Source organism: Mirounga angustirostris, unplaced genomic scaffold (assembly GCF_029215605.1).
Source record: "Mirounga angustirostris isolate CCGP_5_RB_7025 unplaced genomic scaffold, mMirAng1.0.hap1 SCAF_10, whole genome shotgun sequence".
Lineage (NCBI taxonomy): Eukaryota > Metazoa > Chordata > Mammalia > Carnivora > Phocidae > Mirounga > Mirounga angustirostris.
The window spans coordinates 137,790,353-137,803,970 of NW_026991718.1; the positions used below are offsets into that span (position 1 = coordinate 137,790,353).

At 63.2% G+C, this 13,618-nt stretch overlaps 1 protein-coding gene across 10 annotated transcripts; it reads left to right on the forward strand.

Moving 5' to 3' along the window:
• Positions 1 to 877: 877 nt before the first annotated feature.
• Positions 878 to 13,618, forward strand: ARFGAP1 (ADP ribosylation factor GTPase activating protein 1). Of its 10 annotated transcripts, none has more exons than XM_045886098.3 (14): positions 878 to 1,020; positions 3,751 to 3,814; positions 3,988 to 4,097; positions 4,279 to 4,450; positions 4,914 to 5,014; positions 5,833 to 5,919; positions 6,374 to 6,470; positions 7,879 to 7,935; positions 9,165 to 9,197; positions 9,986 to 10,015; positions 10,902 to 10,958; positions 11,435 to 11,494; positions 12,056 to 12,132; positions 12,956 to 13,618. In XM_045886098.3, the coding sequence occupies exons 2-14, from the start codon at positions 3,755 to 3,757 to the stop codon at positions 13,296 to 13,298; spliced, it is 1,284 nt and encodes a 427-aa protein (XP_045742054.1). In that variant the 5' UTR covers positions 878 to 1,020; positions 3,751 to 3,754; the 3' UTR covers positions 13,299 to 13,618. The 10 variants fall into 10 exon arrangements, with proteins under 10 accessions (XP_045742054.1, XP_045742057.1, XP_045742060.1 ...); XM_045886101.3 differs by having other exon boundaries at positions 920 to 1,020; positions 3,988 to 4,023; XM_045886095.3 differs by lacking the exon at positions 878 to 1,020 and adding an exon at positions 1,048 to 3,348.

The following is a 13,618-nucleotide window of genomic DNA, read 5'->3' on the forward strand; positions in this document are numbered from 1 at the left end:
GCGGGCATTGCATTTAGTGGCATATACCATTCAGCAATCACAGGGAATGGGGCGCCGAGAGCTACAGCACGGATGACTCTGAAAACATGATGCTGAGCGACAGACCCGGTAGGTCACATACCGTAGGATTCCATTCATATGAAGTGCCTGGGGTAGATCCACCCACACAACAACATGGGTGGGTCTTCAAATCACTCTGTGAACTGGAAGAGGCCATTGGGAAAAGAGTACATACTGCATTCATTTATACAAATGTCTAGAACAGACCCAGCTAGGATGTGAGGATGAAGTGGGAATGGTGGTTGCCTCGGTGGGAATGCTCCCGAACTAGCTGATGGCGCTGGTTCCATGGGGTCTGCATTTGTCAAGTCATTCAACTGTACGTTTTATTGCCTGTAAATTACACCTCAATAAAAACGTCCATGCGTGACCATTCCGAAAGTTACGTGGACGAAGAATAGGCACAGGGAACACAGAAATGTCCAGAAAGCACAGAGCAAACCACGGATCGCTTGCGATTCCCCCCTCCCCCGGGACAATCCTTTTAACGGAGGCTTTGCTGCAGGCGTCCTCGGGGACGCGGGATCCGGCCGCTCCCCAGCTCTGCAGCCTGCAGGTGACCGCCGTGCGGCGCGCTCCGCCCGCCCCGCCACCTCTGCAAACCGCTCCCGGCCGGAGGGCCCGGGGTCCTGCGGCTGCAGCCGGGCCCGGCCCCCGGTCACGGGCCCCTCCCCCGCTGGGCCCCCTCCACCGCACGCCGGGACCCCGCCGGCCCGCCGCGGCCCCGAGGCGACAGGGGCGGGGCCGCCCTCCGGCCCGACGAGCGAAGGCGGAAGCCCCGCCCCGCCGGCCCGCCCCTCCCCCGGCTTCCCGTGATGCCCCGCGAGGCGCAACGTAGCCGGAAGCTGGTGGCGGCGGGGCGGGCGGCCGGCGCGCGTCCTCGGAGCGGCTCGCGGCGCGCCCGAGCCCGGCGGACTCCGGCGGACCCCCGGCGCGCGCGACCGAGCCCGGACCCGCCCGGTACGCGTGGCCCGAGGACCCGGCCCGCCGCCCCCTCTCCTCGGAAGCCGCCCCGCCGCGGCCGGGGCCCCGCGCGCCCCGCCGCTGCCCTTCCTCCCGGGGAAGGGGGGCAGCAGGCTGAGGGGCTTCCTCCCTGCGAAGCTAGGGTGCCGTCGGCGGGCGCGGGGAGGCCGGCGCGGTCAGCAGCGGCAGCCTCGGCCTCGCCCGGCGCCGGGGACGGCCCCCTCGGGGAGGGAGGGGAGCGCCCGGGAGGGGCTCGAACGCCCTTCCGGCTCCCCGGGATGTGCCCGCGTGTGCCCCGGCCAAGGCTCCGCCGCAGACCACCGACGCTGGGAGCGGACGGTGCTCGTTCGGGGCAGGCCGAACGCCCCTGCCGCGCTCTGGCCGCGACGCGCGCCCGCGGGGCTGGCCCGGGGGATGCCGAGCTCGGGCTTGTCTGGCGTGGCCTCCCGGGAGGGAAGGTTCACGACAGAGCCGTGCGTCCGGCGGGAGGGGCTGCGCTTTCACACAGGTGCCCCGGATGCTCGCGGGGGTTCTGTCTCCGTCACTGCAACAGCCCTGGGGGCCCAGCCCTGCCCTTCCGTCGTCCCTTTAATTAGTGTGTGACACGGACGAGGCCCCAGCTTCAGGACCAAGCGTTGTGCAGTGAACAAGTGGCTTATGTGGCGAACCAAGAAAGAGTGTCCTCGTTCGGTTCAGCGTCTACCGAAGTTACGTCCACTTGCGGAAAGCTGCATTTTACCGTCTGGTTTCAAGCTTTAGAGAGTTCTTGGACGGTTTTTCGAGATAGACCGTATTTGTGTTTTGAAAGTTAGGGTGCATTTTCAGGGATCAAAGTTAGCATTTCAGAGAGTTGAAGGGTGCTCGCATCCAAAACTGGCCCCCAAGGGGAGTTTCTTTAAAATCCAGGTCATCTCCTTTTCACGCGTTACTTTGCTACTAGTTCCGCAAACGTTTGGTCTGCCCGATTTTATTTTACACGATTAGAAATGCGGAGCATGCTCAGCCCAGTTCTGACTTCTGTTTGCCGGTGCCTTCTGACCAGAAAGTGAACCTCTGAGGGAAGGCACAGTTCTCTGGAAGGAGCACAGGGCTGAGTATGGAGACCTGATCGGCAGCAGGCCACAAGGGGCCCTCCGGTGAGACAAATGTGTGCGGAGGGCTTTGTGAATTCAGATCAGCCCGATGTCTCTCCAGGTGTGCGTGGCGTTCACCTGTTGATGCCTTTCTCATGCGGTGGCATAGATGCTCAGTGTGCTGAAAGTGTCCCGCTTGAATGGGTCCGACCAGGATGATGTGTTCAGGTGTTTGCCCTTGAGAGCCGATGGTTTTGGTAGACTGTCACACATAGTAGAGAAAACTGCAGAGGGCAGAAGAGCCACGGGTGGACTCTGAGTTTTGTCCGTCAGTTGTAAAAAACGGAAAACCAGTGTTTATTTGTTATTTCCTTCAGCTAGCTTCGAAGTGGGCACTGATGAACACAGGAGTCCTGGCCTTCCAGATTTAGAAGGTTTGGTTGTGCAGAGAGTCAGGGTTTCCACCCGTGACTTATTTCTGCGTACTAAGATTACAGGTGAGGTACAGCCAGGGATCCTGGAATGTTTACACTGCACGTCCGTAGAAAGCTGCAGCTTCACTATCAGCAGAGAAGCTGGCCGCATAAAGTGTCCAGCAGCTGGGCAGGTGTCCAGTTCTGAGCCACTTACAGGGTCCCTGCGTGTTCTGCAGTGGGCTCGTGTTGCCATGAGAGTTAGGGGCAGCAGCTCACAGGCTCCGTTCACGAGTGAGGGAAGGGCGAGCTTCAGGGGGACACACGCGCAGTTGTGCGTTGGTGGTGGTAGAGGCGGCCTGGGGCCAAGTGGTGGTGGGGTGTGCAGGACCGTGGGGTTGCTTTATGGACAGCACTGTGCTGGCTCCCTCCCCTTCCTCCAGCTTGAATCTGCTATATCGCTTTTCCTGGTCATGAATCCAGTGGGCTGTTGCTTGAACTTGAGCTTTGCCAAAGCTAGGAGCTGAGTAGAGACAGAAATGGTTTTTCTCTTCAGCCTGAATTAAGGGCCGTGGTGCCCCGGCAGTGTCCCCGTGAGGCATGGTGGCAGGTGTGCCCTGCTGTGCTCATGCCGTCGGTCACCTCCACCCTCTGTGATGGGCCCTTGGAGGACATCCCTGTAGGCCCCCCACAGACCGGCCTCTGCACCTATCAGTCAGGGCTTCCGCTTCGGCCCCACACCACAGGCTGGGGAGTGGAAGGAAGATGTGGCGTGCAGAGAACTGGGGTTCCCTGTCTCCGAATGTTATTGGCCCCAGTCTGCGGTGTTGGCCTTTCAGGTGGGCAGTCAGATTGAGCGGCCAGTCTGTGTACGTTGTAGAAAGACCACCCCTTGTTATGGGCTTCGTCACAAGACGGGACGTTTTATAAATTATGCAGTGCGGGTGGTGTATGATGCTTAGGCAAAGCGGACGCCGGTGATCATGTTATTCTTAATAATTGCGTTGCCTTTGGCTGGAAACCAGACGGCTCTGGGTTTTTCTTAGCATGTGGAGGACAGATTCCTTCGGTAAGTGGTTCCCCTCGTGCCACCTGTAGCAAGCAGGGGCGTTACCCCGTAGCTTCCAGGCAGCTTCGTGGGATTTCTCTGAAGCCGTGTGTGCTAGTGTTTTTGCACTCACTCGTTTTCTTGTAAAGTATCCTACTGGTAAGTTTTAAAACTTTGTGTTTCTCCTTTGCAGCATCATGGCCAGCCCCAGAACGAGGAAAGTTCTGAAAGAAGTCAGAGTGCAGGATGAAAACAACGTAAGCGTCTGCTCTGCTCTGGTGCTTTGAGGTTTGGCAAACCTCTCAGAGCTCTCCCTGTTACTGTTAGTCTCGGGCCAGTCTCCTCTGCTTCCTCTTGGGGCCACCTGTCGGGTCTTTGGGGTCCCAGGGCCCCAAGTGCCTGGGTGAGTCGCACGTGACCCTCTCCGCAGGTGTGTTTTGAGTGTGGTGCGTTCAATCCTCAGTGGGTGAGTGTGACTTACGGCATCTGGATCTGCCTGGAGTGCTCGGGGAAGCACCGCGGGCTCGGGGTGCACCTCAGGTCAGTGCCCTGCCCCTCTTGCCTCGAGGGCCTCCTGTCGGGTGTGCGGTGACAGGGTAACGCGTGCCACCTTGCCTGCTCTGCGCTTCTGTCAGGGGAAGTGCCTGCACCAGATTCACGACCTGGCTGGGGGCTCTTGGACGCTTAGTGCTAATAAGTAGGTTGGCTCTCTGGTTTGTAGCTTCGTGCGCTCCGTGACCATGGACAAGTGGAAGGACGTGGAGCTGGAGAAGATGAAAGCTGGAGGGAACGCGAAATTCCGGGAGTTCCTGGAGTCTCAGGAGGACTATGACCCCTGCTGGTCCCTACAGGACAAGTACAACAGCAAGGCTGCGGCCCTCTTCAGGGACAAGGTAGGGACCGGCTGATCAGCGGTGCTGAGGCTCTGCCCGTGGGAGCTGGCGTTCTCCTGTGGGCTCTGACCTCCCTGCAGAGGCCGTGCGCAGTCTGTCCACAGACAGGACACGTGGGCCGTCTTGTCCCACCCGGGGCAAAGTAGGTGGCACGTTGTTAGCAGGGGTGAAGAATGGGCCTTCCTCCCCACCCTCGGGGAGAGTGTCGCGTGCCCGCTCCTCTGTACGTGGTGGGTGAAACTGCCAAGGATGGCAGCACGCCATGTGGGGTCGGAGCCACTGACCAAGAACTCGCCAGCACCGCTGTTCCTTGCGGTCAGAGTGAGACCCTGTCTCGGTGTTGACATGTGGCAGAGAGCCCCCAGCCCGTGGCCGCTGAGCCTGGGAGGGACAGCAGACAGGACACGCTAGAGCGGGTGACGTCTCTGTCCTGGGCTGGCTAATGCCTGTGTCCCCTCGGCAGGTAGCCACTCTGGCTGAAGGCAGAGAATGGTCTCCCGAGTCATCGCCTGCCCAGAACTGGACCCCACCCCAGCCCAAGACACTGCCGTCTACTGCCCACCGGTAGCTACTCCTCTGGCCTCTTGTCTGGCTCCAGACTGTTCTGGGCCTGGCCCTGATCTCGGCCGTAGCTCAGGACCCCCTATTGGTGTGGGAACAGCTCCCATTGTGAGTTGCTCCCGAGAGTCAGTGGGAAAAACAACTCTGTGGGTCATTGAAGCAATACAGGCTCTCAGTAAAAATGCAAAACCCATAAGCGGTTTCTGAGTGAAGGGAGTACCTCCCCATTTCTCAAGAGCCCGTTCGATGCGAGTCCTTCCAGACACGCACCCGTGACACACGTGCATCTCCGTAGGAAACGTCCCAGCTGAGTGCTGTTTACCTCCTGTGTCCTCTCTGAGGATTGCCCACCCCCGAGTGCAGGTGTGATGCGGACAAGCTGGTCCCCTGCGTCCTCTCGCATGTGAGAGGCTGGTGTTCTGGAGTGACCGGTCCACAGAAGGCTCCCTGTTTGCACCGTGGGTGTCTGGGGCCCCCCACCCCACCCCTGCACTGTGCATTTTATGTGGAAGGTCCCTGGACCACTGCTGATGTGCCTGCTTCAGCCTCCGTCTCTCCAGCCTCTCTGCTCTCTCCCTGCCGGCATGGGCAGGCGTGGTGCTGCTGTCCGGCCCTTTGGGGCCGGTGTGTGCCCGCTTGTTGCCAGCTTGAGCCTGAGCCGCCTTTCAGACAGACTTGGAGGCCAGCTGGCCTTAGGTGCTCCATTCTTGGAGGAGCCCAGGTGTGACCAGGCGGATGTAACAGCATAGAGGCCCGGACGGTTCCCTCAGGCACCTGCCTGTCCTCTGTTGGCCTCGCTGACCTCTGACTCTCCCTTTCAGAGCCTCTGGCCACCCACAGAACTCGACCTCCTCCTCAGACAAGGCGTTTGAAGACTGGCTTAATGATGACCTGGGCTCCTATCAGGGGTGAGGCCACGGGCAGCAGGGGGTTCAGTCCCTCAGGGCTAGGGCCTGCTGCTTTCCGTGTGCAGGGCCTGCACAGCCCGCACGCGTCCGGTCATGGTAATCCCCGGGCCAGCCCAGGTGTGAAGAGTGGTTTTGAGTGGAGAGAAAAGGAAGAAAGAATAGTTTTCCTCCTTGGAACCAGCCTGACCTGTAAGCGAGTTTTGTTCTTGGGGCTGTTGGATTAAATCATCTGGATGCTTCTTGTAATAACAGGCTGTGGGCTTTGGGTCTTGCCAAGGTTCCTGGCTAAATGCAGCAGGAGGGTGTTCTCCAGTGAGCAGAGGGGAGCTTGACTTGTGTGCCCGCCTTGCTGTGGATGCACGTCCCCCCCGGGGCCCTCACACCTCTGCCCGGGGTCTGGGTGCCTCCCGCCTCGAGGCTTTCAGGAGCATGCTGCTTTTTGTCTCCCTGTCAGGGCCCAGGAGAACCGCTATGTGGGGTTTGGGAACACAGTGCCGCCCCCGAAGAGGGACGAGGACTTCCTCAGCAGCGCCGTGTCGTCCCTGTGCTCGGTGAGGACCGCGCCCTGCCCTGCAGACCCACAGCCGGCCCCGCCTGCAGGACAACCTCCCCTTTCCTTCAGCGAAGTTTCTCTATGACCCGGCCTATTCCTTCTGGTCCCTGCGTGTGCAGTTGCTTACGTACTTTGTTACAGAATGTATGTTTCCCGCTAGTCAGGCGCATTTCCTCCAAGCACAACGTCTTGTGTGGTGCGTGCCCGGCCCTCCTGTCCTGCCAGAGCACTGGGCACAACTGATCCCGGCGCTCTGCCCACCAGCCCCGCTCTCCAAGCCGCGTGGGCTCTGGCACCCTCTGGGTTTGGCGCTCGCGGCCCTGCGCTTTTGTCCTCAGCTTCAGGTCAAACCATCGTCTTCCAAGGGAACTTACTGTGTTCTTAGACGACATTCATTCGTTTCAGCGCCGTCTGTGATGGTAGCTGCAGACCCCCAGGGGTCTGGCCGGTGACGACTGGCAGCGGCCCGACTCTGGGTACCGCACGCGTGAAAAGGCGAGGAGACGTCCTCCACGCTAACAGGACGGGGTCTTCGGTGCCCTGGGTGGGGGACGCAGCAAGTGCAGAAGGAGCAGACGTGACGGGTGAAAATGCAGGAAGCACCCGGGAGTGGCCGTGTGCCCGCCGCCACTGTAGGGTCCTGCGTCCTGGGTGCAATGGGAGGCCTGCTGAGCACCACTGTCCGCTGTCCTCTTCTGATCCGTGCACACGTGCTGTTCCCGAAGTGATGGAACTTGTCAGGAATTAAGGCTGCCCCTCCAGAGCCGCAGGCACGGGCAGCCGCAGGCAGCCAGGGTCCCTTCTCCGGGTCCCACCAAACGTAGCGCATTTGTGTTTGTGTCCCCCTCCTGCGGGTCTTTAATTCACCGAGGAAGCTGAATGTGCTTGTCTCCTGAGCTAAGGGTTCCTCTGCTGCCTTGCGGGGGAAGAGGCTCTGCTGGGAAGTTGGGGTTTGAGTGAGACGTCTGTGTCTGTAAATAGTTTCAGTCGGCTTTGGGGGCTTAGGGGGAAGACCTTGAACTCAGAACAGGTCTGCCCGCAGACCAGGTGCCAGGCCCTGACTCCTCCGAGGGGAGGTAGGAGGGACCGAGGGCAAAGGGAAGAACGGGCACGTGCATGCAGTGGAGGTCCAGTCAGGTGGACACGGCACAGATGCACGCATTGGGCCGGATGCCGTGGCTGCCAGGAGTTGGGTGCGTGGCGTTCAGGTGTGCCCACGGCTTGCGTGCCCGCTCTCCGTGGGAAGTGGGGTTGCCGCTGGGAACGGGACCCTGGAGGTGGCCGTCCTGCCCATCTTGGGGGCGGAATCCGTCAGCCCCTTGCTGAGCGGTGGATGGCATGGCAGACAGCCTGCCTGTTTGGCCGCCCGTGGAACCTCGACGTGGCCTCTCTGTTGTTCTTTCCAGGGCTGGAGCAGTTTCACCACCGGAGCGAGCAAGTTTGCCTCGGCCGCTAAGGAGGGTGTGAGTAGCCCATCCCAGCGCCCCGCCTGCAGGCCCACACAGGCTGTGCTAGTCTGGGGTCTGGGGGCAGACGGGGGTCCTGAAGGGGCTCCGATGAGGGGTGGAGGGCGTTCCCAGCCGCAGGGCTCCCTCCCAGGCCGTGTGCTGTTGGCCCTGAGTCTGCAGCAGATCTCAGGGCCCCGCCGTTCGCTGCTTCAGTGGCAGGCATCGTCTGCGCGTCAGAGGTGAGCTGGGTGCAGAGGGGCGCCGCTCTAGAAGAGGGGTGTGCCGTGCTCCAGTGCGGCATGTTGTGAGCCCTGCAGGCTGAGTGGTCCTGCCAGCCCTCCAGTTTCTGCTGCTGGGCACGGAGCAGGGTTCAGGCGCTGGGACTTCTCTCTCCCCCTTACCTGCTCCTCTGCCCAAGCGAGGGAGGGTTGGGGATTTAGTCAAGACACACAGGTGGGGAGTGGGCATGACCTTGGAAAGGAACAGGCAGAAACCGGTCTGAGGACGTTACCCCGGAGGGGAGACTGTCGGGGGCGTCTGGCAGGTTTCCTGGTCAGCGGGGCCTTGGTGAGGAAGGTGACCTGGAGAAGAAGGAGCCCAGGGCAGGCTCAAGGGGCCGCCCGGCTAAGTAGCCCTGGACAGGAACGTTCTGAGGGCCAGACGGGTGGCCGCAGCTCCACAACCAGCAGGACCGCAGGGCTGGCTCTGGGCCGGAGCGAAGGCACTATGGACCCCTCTCCATGCTCCCCGTGGGCCGCAGTGCCCCGCATCCTCCCCCATGTGGCCTCGAGGGGCACTAGGCCCTGTGGCACCTCTGCTCTGGTGCGGGGCCTCCGCTGGTTCTCCCCAGGCCTCGTCCCTGGAGGGCACAGCCAGGAGGTTCAGGCCCCCTTCAGCGGGAGCATCTGTGGCCAGGCCTTTTCTTTCTTTGTTTATGAAAGTGTTGGGGGTGCTGTGCTAAGGTGAGCTGTGGGATGGGCCCGCACTGGGCGCCAAGCAGGTGGCATGGTCTGGGCCAGGGCAAAGCCCACAGCTGACGGGGCTGGGGTGGCCACCCCCTACCGGGGACCTGCTCCCCCTCCAGCGGGGCCTGGCCTAGTGGGCAGCTTTGCTGGGTCCCTTGGAGCTGCTGGGAGGTGGGAGGCCATCAGGAGACAGGCCTAGGACCGAGTGCTGAGACCTGGGGATGTGCAGCCAGGGGTCTGGTGTCAGGACTGGTGACTGAAAGCCATGTTTCTTTTCAGGCAACCAAATTTGGATCTCAAGCAAGTCAGAAGGTAACAACGGAAGCTTCTGCGTTCCGTGCTGTTAAAATTTCTAGTTCTGTCCTGTCGTCGTCTAGACGCTGCCTGGTCTGCCCTCCTCGGGGCCTGTGCTTGGGAGAGGGGGCGTTTCTGTGTGCATCACTTCAGGTGCTTGTGGGTTAGGGGGGTAAGAAGCTGCGCCTATAAGGGCCTGCAGGGCTGAGGGCACCCGGACAGCTGTAAGGCTCGTGTGCAGTCGGCTGTCTGCACCCGTGGGTGGAAGGAAGCCTGGTGTTGCCAGGACTGCGGGTTGTGGGGTGGGGCAGGCTAGTCCTCCTTTCCCAGTTAGTTTCTCGCGGGCGGTGGTTTGGGGCGTTGGCGTTTCTCTCTTTCTTCAAATCTTGGTTGGTAGCCCTGGCAGTCCCCAGGTGGTGGCAGGGCTCTGGACCGCCTGAGCCCTGGTGGTGGGGGTTATCACACAGGCCGGAGGCAGCGGCCCCAGAGGCTGTCCCGGGAGGGGGGTGGCTGGTGTTCGAGGATGGCCCGTCCGTTTCGGGCTCCTGACCTGCTTGCGCACGTGTGGTTCTGGAGGTTGTACGTTGGGACTGGAAAGCAGTGAGGTTCGGTGGCAGTGAGTGGGCCCTCCAGGTCACTTGAGGACGCCTGCTGGGGTGACGCCATGAGAGCGTGAGGCTAATTGACCCGTCTGGGGGTGCTTCCTGGTGGTTGCTCACCACTGCTCCTGCCCGAGCTCGCTCGCCCTCTCACTTTCTCCCTCTCTCCCCCTCCGCCCCAACCCGCTCCTTGCTGTCTGGGTAAAGTTTTGGGGCTCCAAGCGGCAGCCCGAGATGGTAAGGCCCCAGTCTGTTCTCGTGCATGCCATTCCCCGTCTGTGCTGACCACGCGCTTCGCCCTGAGCTTCCCCGGACCGTGGCCTGTATGTGTCCTCGCTTACGTGCCCTCACCCTCGGAGCTGCCCGCCGGCCTGCTGGGCTCCTGTCTGGCCCATCCTTGCTGTTCAGGGACCTGAGACCCCGGCAGGAAGCCAGGGGTCCAAACCGGGGGGCACGGCTCCTCCTGGGGTGCCAGGAGCTACTGGGCAGGATTTTCATTTCGTGGCTTGATCACCTTGAGCTCAGTGAGCAGAAGGAGGGTTATCCCAGTGGCAAGGCGCTCACAGGCACGCGGTTACCCTGTCTGTCGAGGCTACTGCTGCCTGGCGCGCTCTCTTAGCGGCCCGTCGTCCCGCCGCCGCCCCACCCACCTTGGCTCTGTGCTCTTCCCTCGGAGTCAGGTGCCCGGTGGCGGGCAGGTGGGCTCACACCCCCTCCAGGGACCAAGGGTGCACCCGCCTGTACCCCAGCCAAGGGGGGTAGCATGTGACCTGCTGCCAGCACACGGGCTGTCCTCACGGGATGGGATTGCGTGGGCTCCGATGGGAGGACCCGCGGGAGGCCGCTGGATTTGGGCCCCTCTGGGCCTCTCCCCTCTCGAGCGGGTAGGCCTGGGGCAGTGTCTCTGGCCGCCCCCCAGCCAGGGTGCCGGGGGGGCACTTCGTGCAACTGCCTTGGGTGCCGCGGCTGCCGGGGTGGGGGGGTGGCAGGGGAGCCCTGGGTGCTGGTGGGCCGCTCACCATCTGCTGCCTTCCCTCGGTCGGCCAAGCTCGCGGCCACGTGCTGACCGGTGTCCTGGCTGACATGCTGCCCGGGCTCACCTGACTTCCCTCTCATCACACAGGCTTCGGAGCTGGGCCACAGTCTGAACGAGAACGTCCTCAGACCTGCCCAGGAGAAGGTAACGCAGCCGATGCCCTGTCCCTCTCCTCCGTCCCCACCCCCGTAGGCCCTCGTTCCAGGGGAGCAGCGGGTGCTGGGGGCTCCGACTCCCGCCAGTGCCGCGTGTCCCAGGGGGCCCCCACCCCCGGGCTCCGGGAGGCCTGGCCTCGAGCTCCGTTCCTCAGAGTGCGGCTGGGTGTGGGCAGCGCGGAGGTGGCTGACTGAGCCAGGGAGGCCCCCCGCGGTCTGGGGCCTCGGGGGGCAGTGCCAGCCTGCCCTCAGGAGGTTGTTGCTGAAACAGAGGCCCCCCCGGGAGGATGCTGTGTTCCAGCAGCCTGGGCTGCGGTCGGCGGCCCCCGCCCCCTCTTCCCTTGTGGGGAGGGGGCCGCCCAGGGGGAGACGGGGTCACACACAGCTGCCGCCACATCTCTTCTCAGAGACGGTGACAGTGGGCTTTCTGCCGCTCGGCTGACGGCACTGTTTTAACCCACGCAGGTGAAAGAGGGAAAGATTTTTGATGATGTGTCCAGTGGGGTCTCTCAGTTGGCGTCCAAGGTAGGGCAGGCCCCGCCTGGTGCTCAGGTGCAGCCGGAAGCCAGTCTCCACATTCCGGGGCGCCCGGGCCGAGAGCAGGAAGGGCCTGGGCTCTCCGTGCCCCCGCGCGCTCGTGCGGCCCGAGTGCCCACTGAGCGGTGGGTGAGGAGACTCAGCGAGACGCTCCCGTGCCGGCCGCCAGAGGAATATGGAAACGGCTTGGCGGGGGGAGGGTCTCTCACGTCTGCTAACTGTCGCTTCTTTCTCTTCTGCCCTCATTCTGCTGCCGCTGCCCTTCCCCCGGTGAGTGCGACCTTCCTGACGTGCTGGCGGAGGGCCGCCGTCGTCCTCCAGGCTGGTGTGGGTGTGCGCGGCCCCCTGCTTCCCAGCCCACCACTCTCCGCACGGGGAAGCCTGCAGGGGGCTTCGCACGCATGCTGTTTCCTCGAGCTCCCGAGCCTGTGGGCCAAGCTTGGCCGTGCCGTTCACGTCTCTAAGCTTTGCCGGGACTTTGAGCGGGACACCGTGTATGTGCCGTGTGTGAGAACCCACCCTGAGCTGCCGCCTCCCGTCCCCTTCCAGGTCCAGGGGGTTGGCAGTAGGGGATGGCGGGACGTCACCACGTTCTTTTCTGGGAGAGCAGAGGACCCGTCGGACAGGTACGCCAGTTCCCTGGGTTTCTTCCCACAAGGCCTCTGGGAGGCAGTCGGCATCCCCGCTGAGGGACAGGCATGTTATCCCCCAGGGGCACGGGGGTCACAGCAGCCCCCAGAACCATAGAGATACCAGCCCTGTGGTAACTGCTGCTGCCCGGGGCAGGGAGGGAGTGGGGAGGCCTGGAGAGGAGGGGCGCCAGTGCCGATCCCCGTCTCCAGTCTGGGTGGGTGGGGCCGGCGGGGGCGCCTCAGCGACCCTGTGCCCTCACTCACCGCCACTCCAGGCTGGCGTCCTGGCCTGTCTGCTGGAAGCCCGGTCGGCCTGGTTTCCCGTTCTTCAGCCGCAGGGTGGGCGGGGCGGGAAGACCGGCCGTGGTGGGGGCCGCTCCTGGATGGGGGCACGTTCCCTGTGCTCACGGGCACGGGCCGCACGTCTTCCTGACGCGCCATTTGGTGGTTCAGGCCGTGTGGCTGCGCTCGTCGGGGTACAACTCTGCTGAGGGGCTCTGCGGGGCCCCCTCTGTCTCGACAGCGCGGGGAGGGCTGACGCACTCAGGGCTCCCCTTTTCCCTCAGTCGCTGCAGAAAACCGGCGTTGTATTTTTTCCTTCACAACGAGCTCCTTTTGGGGTGGGGCTGACCCAGCTGGGCTCTGGCAGCAGGAGGCCCGAGTGCTTCTGGCGGGTTCTGTGCCCAGACTCTGAGGTGGAGCTGCTCAGGCCCCGTGGGCGTCGGGGTCTGGGTGGGGCCTCTGCAGTCTGGGGCAGGACACCAAGGGACGGCCTGGTGGCCCGGGCCGTTGTTCAGTCTCTCTCTGTCTTCCCAAGACCCCTGGAGGGCCAGAGCTACCAGAACAGCGGTGGGGACCACCCCCAGAACCGCGCTGTGGACCAGAGCTTCTGGGAGACCTTCGGGAGTGCCGACCCCGCCAAGGGCCACAGGTCCCCGAGCAGCGACAGCTGGACGTGTGCGGACGCCTCGGCCGAGAAGAGGAGCTCGGACAGCTGGGATGTGTGGGGCTCGGGCTCCGCGTCCAACCATAAGAACAGCGACCACAGCGACCTCGGGGAGGCCTGGGGGGGCGGTGGGGAGGGCAGAGCCAAGACCGCCAAGAAGGCCGCGCTGCCCGCGGTGCCGGTGGACGAGGGCTGGGACGACCAGGACTGGTAGGCCCGCTGCACCCCAGCCCCAGCAGCTGCGGTGGCCCCTGCGTCTGCACTTTGCCCCCACACTCCTCCTGTCTGAGCCCAGAGACCAGCTGTGGCGTGAAGACAGCACCCCAGTGTGAGCCAGGGGTGGTGCTGCCGGCTGGCTCGGGCGCCGGCCCCGCAAGGCCGCGGTGCGGGACGGTCCGCGTCTCTCCCGTGGTTCTGGGGCAGCCCAGGGGAACCTGGCCAGGGTGACGCGGGGGCAGAGTCTGCTCCTGCAGGAGGCAGGCCGCGCCATCGTTCCCAGAACGCCCTCTAATAAACCCTCCCGAGTGCGGTGCA

Bases quoted from the DNA above. Each gene is read 5' to 3' on its own strand.
- ARFGAP1 (XM_045886095.3), top strand. From the start codon at position 3,275: ATGTGGCGTGCAGAGAACTGGGGTTCCCTGTCTCCGAATGTTATTGGC. The intron at 4,451-4,913 runs GTAGGGACCGGC...TCCCCTCGGCAG, and splicing joins CGGCCCTCTTCAGGGACAAG to GTAGCCACTCTGGCTGAAGG. The intron at 5,920-6,373 runs GTGAGGCCACGG...TCTCCCTGTCAG, and splicing joins GACCTGGGCTCCTATCAGGG to GGCCCAGGAGAACCGCTATG.